Source organism: Pan paniscus, chromosome 6, assembly GCF_029289425.2.
Source record: "Pan paniscus chromosome 6, NHGRI_mPanPan1-v2.0_pri, whole genome shotgun sequence".
NCBI classification, from domain to species: domain Eukaryota; kingdom Metazoa; phylum Chordata; class Mammalia; order Primates; family Hominidae; genus Pan; species Pan paniscus.
The window spans coordinates 140,335,000-140,347,137 of record NC_073255.2 but is presented as its reverse complement, the minus strand read 5'-3'; the positions used below and the strand labels follow the sequence as shown (position 1 = coordinate 140,347,137).

The 12,138-nt window shown below is 37.5% G+C and overlaps 1 protein-coding gene across 3 annotated transcripts in view; it reads left to right on the top strand.

The window, feature by feature from the left end:
- RELN (reelin) overlaps positions 1-12,138 on the top strand; it is a 520,521-nt gene that overhangs the window by 505,946 nt on the left and 2,437 nt on the right. The window contains exons 62-64 of one of the 3 annotated variants that reach the window (XM_055114793.2): positions 2,280-2,477; positions 3,159-3,257; positions 7,843-7,978. In XM_055114793.2, the coding sequence (XP_054970768.1) occupies positions 2,280-2,477; positions 3,159-3,257; positions 7,843-7,972 (427 nt within the window). In that variant the 3' untranslated portion in view covers positions 7,973-7,978. Of the gene's footprint in view, positions 1-2,279; positions 2,478-3,158; positions 3,258-3,859; positions 7,786-7,842; positions 7,979-12,138 lie in introns of those variants that run through there. The other 2 variants (XM_063606317.1, XM_003825720.5) reach the window with 2 other exon arrangements.

The following is a 12,138-nucleotide window of genomic DNA, read 5'->3' as shown; positions in this document are numbered from 1 at the left end:
TTAGTCACAAGCCCAGTGATTGTCCATTGTCTGTTAGATAGGATTGTGAACTTCATGGCGCAGATGTCACTAAGCAGTGAAAACCTATCATTTGAATTTGGGACAAGGAAGCATATATGTTTCACAAGTCAGAATTATGTTTCGCTTAAGTTTATTAGAGAATTGCTTTGTATTTCTTCACCCACAGTGGCTGAGTGGTGGTAATGTAGGCATAAACCCAGAGAAATGGCCAAATATTTTAAAAAATGGTTAGGGATAAACTACATAGATAATTTAATGTTGAGCATAGGCAAGTATATAAATATAAATGTGTATGTGAAATAAATTTGTAGCAATGCAAACATATGCCTATATTTAGCTTATGTAAGTACAATAAATAGAAATGGAGGATGGGTGGATGGTTGGATGGATAAGATCTTTAAAATTTTATGTGCTATAATTGCTGAGGGTTAATGCAGAGTAGAGTGGGCAGAGACCTTGCAAATGGACTAGGGAAGTGACTGACAAAGACATAAGGAGGATTGAATTTCCTTCCCTACCTGCCCTTCCCAGCTTTGTCTACCTTATCTAGAGTAAACACAGCTTTTTGTCTATATAGTTCAAGAAAAGATTCTTAGGCTTAAAAAAGGTTGCTAGGTATTACTGTAGAGTATTTCTTGAATGCTGAAAAGTGTTCAGTAGCTATGAGAATATTTGAGAAATAGATGTGTTTGATTAATGGGAAGATAGTTTACATGAAACCTTTCACTTTGGAAAATATAATATTAGTGTTGTATTTTCACAAGCGGAAAGGCAGGTTTGGGGGCCCTTCATATGATAAACAATGAAAATAAAATTAATTCCTGTATGGAAACCATGACATAAGTTGCATCTATCATCTTCCTTTTTTTTTTTTTTTTTTGCCTGCCAAAAAGATATACTTAATCTAGAGATAACCTGGTGTTTTCTGTAACACCATCATATATAGCTGCAACTAGGTGCATAGTTAGCAATGGCACACTATGTTTTCAATTAGTTTATGCATTTATACATTTTTAAGTCTAGCTCTTTATTCCACCACCTACTTTAAATTAGGTACTCTGTTAATCATGAGGAATCTTATGAGGATTTATTTCCCATGCCTAAAAGCTCTATCTAGGGCAAGGATGACAATGAAAAGCAAAATGTCATGTTGAACAGAATAGCAGACATGGTTCAGAACCTGCACGTCCTAACTCAGTTTTCCCTCAGCTCTGATCTCCAGACAGCCTTTCCTAAAACAGTCATAATAATTTATCCCCATCCAGATGTGTTCAGCTTGGAGCTATTTGTAAAAAGAATGCAGCATAAATAGCGTGGTTGTATTCCATGTCCTCTCCATGTCCTCAGCTGTCTGTTTGGCCCACGTTTCCTTTCAGAGAATAGAAGGTGTTCTAAATGAAATACTCTAACAAGATTTCCAACATCATGAAAAGAGGACACATCTTTGAAAGTCGAAAATACTTTGTGTAGAAAATAAGCCTTATGAGGTTTTCACATGTATAATATAGAAGACAATATAAATAAATTTTGTTACTAACAGTGATATAGTCGTAAGACTGGCTGCTTCACAGATGTGAGGGCGATCTGGCTGTGACATCTGTCAATTCATTGATCACCAGGGTTGATTCAGCTGATCCGGCTAGCTAGGCAGGTGTCCCCTCCCTCCCTCACCACTCCATGTGCGTCCCTCCCAAAGCTGCATGTGGGTGAAGAGGATAACCATCCCCAATAGGGGAGGATCAGTCTTTGGTCAAGGGTATACAAGTAGCTGCGCTCCCCTGCTAGAATCTCCAAACAAGCTCTCAAGACTGGCTGCTTCTGTTTCTATTATATTATGAACTTGGAAATTATGGACTTTAGGAACAAGAAAAGATTAAGGAAGTATAATTCCTTTAATACTTCCTGAATTTAGTATAAAGATGATTTCCCAGCCGGGCACAGTGGCTTACACCTGTAATCCCAGCACTTTGGGAGGCCGAGGTAGGTGGATCACCTGAGGTCAGCAGTTTGAGACCAGCCTGGCCAACATGTTGAAACCCCGTCTATACTAAAAATACAAAAATTAGCCAGGCGTGGTGGCGCACACCTGTTATGCCAGCTACTAGGGAGACCGAGGCAGGAAAATCGCTTGAACCCAGTAGGCAGAGGTTGTAGTGAGCCGAGATCACACCACTGTACTCCAGCCTGGGTGACAGAGCAAGACTCCATCTCAAAAAATAAATAAATAAAAATAAAGATGATTTCCCTGTGTTTTTCAGCAAAATCATGTTTGTTTTGCAAATTGGGAGCATGTCGCAGACGGACAGCTGCAACAGTGACCTGAGTGGCCCCCACGCTGTGGACAAGGCAGTGCTGCTGCAATACAGCGTCAACAACGGGATCACCTGGCATGTCATCGCCCAGCACCAGCCAAAGGACTTCACACAAGCTCAGAGAGTGTCTTACAATGTCCCCCTGTAAGTGGCCCAAATGGAAAGGCATGGTCTCATGCACAATCCCTTTGTGAATCCCTGGGAATCACAAAGTTTGAGGTAGAAGTTGGGTAAAGTTAATGCACCAATGCCACAAAACTAGGTGGTGGCAGAACGAAGACTAACCCAGATCTCCAAAGTGCTGTTACTGTTTTCGATTAGGACAAGAAAGGCACAAATTAAAGCAAGGAATAAGGACAAGAGGGAATAGACAATAATAACTAAACGCAAGGGCAGTTTTTGCCAATTTCCCTTGTTTTAACCAGTTTTTCTAGTCTTAGGAAACATTTATTTTCTGCTGGTGTGCTAGTTTGAAATTTTACTGAGGTTAAGCAGTCATGTCAGTTTTGCTTTGCATTGTAAGCCCAGCTTCTAGCACAGTGTCTGTCACACAGAAAGCACTCCATGCTTGACCAAATATCTTCTGGGTATTAATGGAACAAGGGAAAGGAGGGAGAGAGATGGAAAAGTTTTACAAGTCCTTGAGTAGCCAATAAAATTTAATGCTGCTCAGAAGAATACTATGATCTAAGCAAATCTGAATTCCATGCATAACATTTTGTTGATTTAGATTAGCCTATTATAATATTTGACATCTAGAAGTCAAATACCAAAAAGTTCTGTTTCCTAATGTATAACTTCTTTGTCCTTCTGTGTGTGACCCAGGGAGGCACGGATGAAAGGAGTCTTACTGCGCTGGTGGCAACCACGCCACAATGGAACAGGTCATGATCAATGGGCTTTGGACCATGTGGAGGTCGTCCTGTGAGTATCTATTACATGGCATCCCATGTCCATTTCAGGAAGGTTTGAAATTCCTTTGATATAGCATGACCCTTAATTCAGTAAGATCCGTTTTTGATGAGAAGCCCCCACAGGAGCACTTTGGCTTACACTCTTTTGCAACTGCAAGCTATAGCTCAAGTCATCAGTGAAATAGCAAAGCCCCGAATGAAATGTAATGTACCTTAGAAAACTTCCATAAGCACAACATTTATTTAAGGGTTGACAATATTGGTTAAATTGGATAAAACAAAAGTCTCCAGGTAAATGGGAAACCATGTCTTAAGGCAGATCTGGGTTGCCTTATAAAATGAAATGACATCCTTGAAGAGGAAGGATCTGTAGTGGGCGGTGTCTGAAGTGTTACTAGCTAACGTGCCCAATTACAGACATTCTCCATTGAATGATGTGGTTGCAACTAGAACAAAGAGTTTGTGGTTTCAGATTCCTCCTGACCAATCCCAGCACCTAACAAGTTAAAGGTGTTTTTCCCTCTTTATATAATAAAGCTGTCACCACTCTCACCTGGCCGGGTTGACTGTTCCCTCACAGAGAGATGACTTGCTTTTTCTCTAATGATCTAGTTCCTGTAGAACTGGAATGCTTATGTCTCGACGGGTTCGGACTGATGGCTCCAAGTGGTTGGCAAGGAGAGGCGAATCTTCTCGGTAGATAGGTTCAAATGTTCATTCTGTTTACCAAATCCAAAATGAAATCAGTCCCTTGGCTGATTTCAGTCATTTTGCAAGCAAATTTAAGTGATTAATTGGTAGGAAAACTACCAGATTTGTTTTGGTTCAGTCATAGCCATGAGCTGAATTTTCCAGTCTTGAGCTAGCCCTCGTCTTAGTTTTCACTGAGGCACCTGCTTGCATGGCATCCATATCAACCCCCAAATCCAAGAGCAACCTGGTCCCCACACTAGCCTCCTGTGCGCGCTGCTGCTTTTGGACAACTTGCTGGGCTCTGCCTCCACAAGACAAAGTTGAAGTTTAAACTAACAGTCCAGACTCATTTGAATCTAAATATGAGGCTGATGTTTTACTTAGATACTGATTTCCTCAGACTACGTTATTCCAGCAGAATAAAATAACCTGGGCGCTGAAATGAATCTATGTACAGTAAGGCCATAGAGAGATTTCCAAATAGACCAAAATCCAACCCTAGAACCATTTTACCCTGGCTACTTGCCTTTCAAAACAGCACTTCTCAATCTGTTTGAACGTCAAAATCATTTGGGAAGCTTTTGAAGACATCAAAAAATGTCCCAATGCCCAGGCCCATCCCTTTGGATGGGGCTTTAAATTGATCTGCAGTGGGAACTGGGCATCATTCTTGTTTTAAAAGCAGCTCAGGTGATTCTCATAAACTGGTAGATAATAAAATGAGAGTCAATAACCACTTCTTATCTTTCAAGTGGCTTGCCAATACAATTTGCATTAATGGGGCTTCCTGTGCCTGACAAAGCATTACCAAACTCCTGTGGAAACTTCAAAACCTGACAGTCCTCAAAAGAAGGCAGGATAGTAATCCTGCCCCTTGAGTAAACACAATAATTCTTAACATATCACACATTTGAGTAGATATTTTCATCCTGCCCAAACAATCAATTGCACTTACCTATTTTGGATTTCAGAGACATATCATCACCAGTAATTTCCTCACTTATACTAAGATTAAAAAGCAGGGGCGAGGGGTTCAGAGGCACCAATATACCAGCCAGTGTAAAAGCAACCCCTTCACATATTGGAAACAGGACTCTATTCCTTGCTCCCTGTCAACATGCTGCCTTAGAGGCCGTCAGAGCACCAGCAGGAAGCCTCAGCACACAGCACCCAAGAGAGTCTCCCAGGTCACCTGGTGTTGGAATTAATGCTTATAAGCAACTACCAGCATCAAGCTCCATATTTTAAATACTTTGAAGAATTTGTCATCTACCAGGCTCTTATCCTGATAAGTCTGTTCTTATCCTGCATCATTATCTCAAACTCTCAGAGCACTAAAACATTTTGAATGAGACAAGAGCATTGCTACATTTGCATGGTGTTGTATGCTTTGAATTTTACTCCAAGTCTTCTTTCAGGAATAATTTTAAAATTATAATTTTATATGTACCACCATATGCTTTTATGTATATATAATTTCAAAAGCAAATGCAGTCTCTTTAATGACATTTCAAAAATTTGTTAAAGGAATTTATTTTCCTTCTTTTTGAAGAAAAGAAATAGCTCACAAAGCTGAGTTCAATAAATGAGTTGTTTCAAAACATACATAATACTAAGATGTTATATTTCCAGAACTATGTTTTTGATGTTTTGCTCTGGTCTTAGAGTGTAACATTTCTACACCACTCTACCCTTTCAAAGTACTTCTTTTCAAAAGAGCCACAAAGAGTTTTTTTTTGTTTTGTTTTTTGTTTTATTATACTTTAAGTTTTAGGGTACATGTGCACATTGTGCAGGTTAGTTACATATGTATACATGTGCCATGCTGGTGCGCTGCACCCACTAACTCGTCATCTAGCATTAGGTATATCTCCCAATGCTATCCCTCCCCCCTCCCCCCTCCCCACCACAGTCCCCAGAGTGTGATATTCACATGGACACAGGAAGGGGAGCCACAAAGAGTTTTAAGGCATTCATTAGTATGCAATTAGTAGCTCTACAAAATAATTACTTCAATTCATTCATTCATTTGATGAGCTCAAAATAAAGTTCCAGATAATTCAAAAAATTAAATATAATAGTTTTCCAGAGTGTCTTTCAATCATATGAGGCACAAAGAAGCTAGAGCCAAGGTTCATGTCATGATCACAAATATTCTTAATTATAACTTTGCTTCAGAGGATGTATATTTAGAAATAGGTGGAATACCTCCATAAACCCCTATTAACTGAAAGCATTCTCTTAATTAACTGCATTTTTGTATCAGAACACTTGATTATTTGAACTAGCAATGTTAACTCCTCAAGCATGGCAGGGAGAGGAGCAGACTGAGGCTTGTATCTTAAGAGGTACAAACCCTATGTAACTGTATGTTACAAACAGGGCTACTGATATGTTTTTGCAACTAATGGTTGGGGCATACATTTCACTTAGGAATTTTTAGAAATATACTTCTTTTTTTAAGTGAAGGTTGGCTTTAATCTAACTTTATTACCATAGTTTCGCTTTTGTGCATGTGCACCAAGGACACATGCTAAAAACCCTTAGAAAGAAAAATGATGGTCATGCATGGTATCTTATATTGAGTTTAACCTCAGTACTGCCCATATTAGCCAAGAAAACACAAGTTTAATGAGAACAAACTTAGCACTTTCAACAATATTTCAGGGTTTAAAAGTGTATCCTAAATGAACAAGATTTGTAATATATTTTTAATTAAATGGTTTAATTCTAAAATACATGTGGAAGGATTTGATTTTCATAAATATGGACATACAGAATGACAAGCCCCACACCATAAAGATGAAAACCACCCTTTAGCATTTAACAAGCAGTCTCTCATGCTTGTTTGAGAGTGTAATCTTCCCACTCTCATATTTTCCAATAAAACCTGCACATGAAAAGCACTTCACGATGATTAGCCCCTGCTAATCTGCCGTATAACAGATGAACCGAATTGACAGATAATGTTTTTCCAGCCTCACTAGCTTACAAAAAGTCCTCATTCCATAAAGTCTGAATGATGTGGCATAACACGATCATTGACAATCAAGTGTCAGAAACCTAATTTCTCTGAATTCATTTGCTAGCATAGAATATTTATTTTTCAGTATATGTTTATGAATACATTGGGCAGATCCCTCACAAGATCCATGCTGGTGAGGTTCTTCTTAGGATAAAAGAGAATTTGTTGTCTTAACCATTTTTGTTGGGCACTCATACTTCTATCCTAAGAATCTCTCTCACCCAATTCGCATTTCATTCACACATCACATTTCCTGTGTACGTGTCTAAGTCACACCTGTCATGTGTATAATGAAGTGGGCCAATTTTTGCATGTGTACCTTGAAAGCTCAGTAAAAAGCCTTCGTGAATGAATTTACTAAAAAGTGAATTAATACCACATTTACGGAGAACTGCAAACCTTATGTTGCTAACTATGGTCTTAAAAGCATTTATCAGAGTTTAAAATGAGTTCCATCGTGACCATCCCCTCATGCTCTTCATTATCAAGATACTGTCACATTTTTGGCACAAATGATTTACGGAAATGAGCATATTACATTTGTTGCAAAGCATATTTGTCCTTTATTAAATATGATTGTGTTATCTGACATAGAAGACTTCTGTATTTTTTAAAGCCCATTCCTTAATATATTCAGGAATTAGTATTTCTTAAAATGTAAAATAATTGAAAAATCAGATAATAAAATTAGTAGTTATTAAGCTATTAATATTTATAATTTATATGCAACATTTATGCCAAATGTAGTACTACAGCTACATGTACCTTAACATATGGTTATGAGCAAATATTGCATGTTGCATTACATAGAAAAGTATATGTAGATATTGGGTATAGAAGAATAAGAAATAACTTCTTTAATTTTTATTTTCAAAAGAGATGAAAAATCCTATATTGCGTCTAAACCTGATCAGACTTTTATGACTAATCACAGTGCTGCATGCATTGAAAGGCATTTTTTAACTTGTGTTATATTTCATTATTTGCTGTCATTGGTTTTCCACTAGAGTAAGGTAAGTCCTCCTTACTAAATCTGGGGAACTGTTTACTAATAGTTTCATCAGTGACACCAAACTTAACTGAGAAGTTTTGTAAAGCACCTTTGCAACTAAAAAAAAAAAATCTATGAAAACAGTAATAAATGATACTGGTATATATTGGAACATTTGAAACTTATTTCCATGTAAATTCGGAGTCAGTCAAATTGAGATAAGTCCCTAATATATACAATATAGGGCACAACAGCATAGACCAGAGTGCTAGTCAGCATTTCATCATTGGGCAACAGATTTGACTTAGATTCTGCTCTGTGCTTGACACCGTATTGGGTGCCCTTGAAGTGCTCACAGTTGATAAATTTGTTATGAGGGACAAGGGAAAATAGAAATGTGTGCAAAAGATTTAGGGACTCTGATTAAATGGAATGTCTTTCAAAAGACCTACTATGCCGAAGATGCATGAGGGTCCCTTGACTTACCAATTCTCCTCTAAGTTAATAACTGAATTGGCAGACGGAGTAGATGTATTCATAATACTTAGGAGTTCTAGATCTTGTCCTTAGGTAAGATTGGCCACTTTTAATATATTCTTGTATTTGTCCTCTGAGATTCTTTAAAATTTAAGAAGGCAAAATGGTTATAATTTATTGAACATCTATATATAGTGCTAGTTTTCATTTAATCCTTACAGCTCCCTGAGGTGCACATTATTGGATATTATTCTCATCCCCATTTAGCAGAGAAGAGAAATATGAAATCTTCAGTATGTGTGAGATGTTTGTGTCTGCACTTATTTATGCATAGCCTTCCTGAAAATGCATGGCCTTTAAGTCAAATGTGTGGCATCCTCTATGCAGGGAAGTTTCAGTGATAGTTTGAATGGCAGCTTCCTGTCTTACACTCACCAATATTTCTAAGATATGTTGAACAGTCCACTGGATTCTTATGTCTGCATTCATATAAATCATTATTTGTTCTACCATATGTTTTGGTGGTAAATTACTGACAAGTAGAAATGCATATATTTCTATGAGCTCAAATTAGTATCAATTCTCTATCTCCTCCATTTCCTTTAGAATCCATTAAAAAATCAATTGAATTGTTTTCATCATAATAAATGAACTAAGATTGTGTCTCCTTTAAAGAGTAACAGTTCAAAAGAGCACAGAGTCACTAGTTATTCAAAGATCTTGCAATGGCCATATTTCCTATGCAGAAACAAGGAAACACGTTATAATTCTATATGCCATCTAAGTCCCTAAACTCCCTTGGCAATAATGGACATTTACATTATCATTTCCAAGAAGCCTTTGTTGTTCATTCTCCCTTCTTTCAATTACTTACTCATAATGGAAGAATTTAAAAATGGACCTAGTTCTATCCACAACCAAAGCAAATTGATATGTCAAGTGGCATAGCTGATGTGCCTTGGGGTGAACATTACCTCCTTTTATTCAACTTAAAATAAAAATTACTTTCTCTGGTAATTGCAGTGAATAAATAAATCTTTAAAAGTTCATTGCACTTCTTATTTCAGTTATAAGGTTATCTATAGCTGTACATCAAAATGTATCAAAAACAAAAAATAGGCTCACAAATATACCACACCAAAAAATGAGTAAATATAAGATAAATTTGTTAAAAATTCCCCTAATTCCCAATGCTGTTAGACATTTTAGAAGGTACAATAACTGTTTAGTAACCATGTCAATTTATTAAGTGGTCTTAGAGGCAGACAGCATTTTAGTATAGCTTGCCATAGTGGTTGATTTTCAAAGGCTCATAAACTGGAAATATCCACTTCATTAGATTTCAACTTAACTGACTCAAAAGATTTTTATATTTCACATACCAAATTACCACCTAGTTTCCACGATGCTTTGATAGTGTGGTGTTTTTTGTTTGTTTGTTTGTTTTTGAGACAGAGTCTCACCGTGTCACCCCAGGCTGGAGTGCAGTGGCACAATCTCAGCTCACTGCAACCTCTGCCTCCCAGGTTCAAGCAATTCTCCTGCCTCAGCCTCCCAAGTAGCTGGGACTACAGGCGCGTACCACCACGCCTGGCGTGCCACAACACCCAGCTAATTTTTTGTATTTTTAGTAGAGATGGGGTTTCACTCTGTTAGCTGGATGGTCTTGATCTCCTGACCTCATGATCTGCCTTCCTCAGCCTCCCAAAGTGCTGGGATTACAGGTGTGAGTCACTGCACCCAGCTGCCATTTTTAATGTGACTATATAAACACTAGGCATCTATAGCAAGTCCATTACTATATGCATATCAACATTCTCAGGAATCCAAAGATATGATACTGATACATAAACTTTTTCAAAATTAAAGAGCACCCAGGCCAGGCACAGTGGCCATGCTTGTAATCCCAGCACTTTGGGAGTCCAGGGCAACAGGATCACTTGAGGCCAGGAGTTCGACACCAGCCTGGCCAACATAGCAAGACCCTGTCTCTACCAAAAAAATTAGAAATATATTTAAAATCTTTTAAGAAAAAAATGTTATTTTAAAAAAGAACATCCAGTGATTCAAAATGTCCCCTAAATTGGTTTTAAGCTTCTACCTTGGACTAGCTTTTAGGGCACTAAAGATCTGCAACCTGCTAGTATTTATTTTCTCACCTATAAAGATGGAGACTTTCAATCAGCTCCATAATAAGTAAATAATTATATGGAGACGTTGCTTTAAAGCTGTTAAGTAAGCACATCAAGTTTTGTTAAAACTGAATGTTCTTTTGTTCCCATATATTAAGGTAACTTTCATGTCAATCTAGGTTGCATTGAGATAACAAAATATCTTGAGTGTTCTAACTTCATGTTTTTTCATGTAAAATATTTTAACTATTTTAAATTCTCTTTGAGTACCTTATACCTTTAAACGTGTTTTAACAGAATAATTTTCATTGCTTTAACTTTGCAATTATTCCTTATAGTTAAAGAGTAATGATTTACAGCAGGAATCCAATCAGTAAGTCACCATAAGTTCAACAAACATGCCTTGACCACCCATGCACGGGTCAGGCAGGAGGCTCAGTGCTATGGTGTGGGGGTGGGGGGAGTTGGGGGACTGGCCCCCATACCAACAAAAGTTTAGTTGTGGGGAGCCAAGATATGAACACAAACTCCTTCAAAGCAGGAAATGAGCACTATGAGAGTTCAAAGTAAAAAAAAAAAAGTTCACTTATAGAGGGAGTAAACAAAATGTAATACTTGAACACGTAGAATCTAGGAAGTGATGTTGACAGCTGGCCAATGAGGCGGGTAGAAAGGACTCAAGGCGTTTGAGTAGAGCGGTTTGTATAGGAATGTAGAAAAATAGAGGGCAGAATAAGATTAAGCATGAAGAGGACTTGAAACGTCTGTTTAAGTTGGCTTAGCTGTTGCTCCATAGATAAGAGGATTCTGCATGGTTTTGGGCAAAGTGAAGCCAGTGTTTGAGGAAAAGTTTACTGAATCTGGTGTGCAAAATCAACTGCATGTATGTGTAGGAAGGTATACATGCACATGTATACAATTATGCATTCAGTTATACTTTCTTAGTATTGCAGGGGTTTCCTTTCAGTGGAGTTTTGGTTTTTTTTTTTTCATAAAAGGAAAAAAGTTAAGGAGGCTAGTTCAGGGGGCCACTATAATAGCTCAGGGAAAGAACTATAAGGCGACTGAGGATGCTGGCAGTAACACAGCTAGTTCCAGTCCCAAGATTTTGTGAATAAAGGAGCAACAGGATAATTTTTCTTGACACTTGATTAGTTCAATACATTAATTCCTTGGGGGTTTTTTTGTAACTCAATTTTACATAGGCAGCAGTTAGTACTTATAGCAGCTAATAAATGGATAAATTTGGGTCATTCAACTGTGACACTGAAACTGATCAACTTAGTTGATACATGTAATATTGTCACATGGAGGGGATGGGAGGGGGAGGATAGTAAATCTGCCTAAAGACAAAACCTGATTTTTTTGAAATCTTTTTCTCTATAATGTCTTCAGGATATATTCTTTGTTTCCATTTTATTGTTTCTAGCATTTTGATATTATTGAAATCTAGCAGGGGATGTTATTAGTACCTTTTTTATTTTATAAAATATGTATCAATTTGACGTCTTTGTATCAATATTTTAGCACAGATGCTATTGCTTTTTGATTATACATATCTGATGAAATTCAA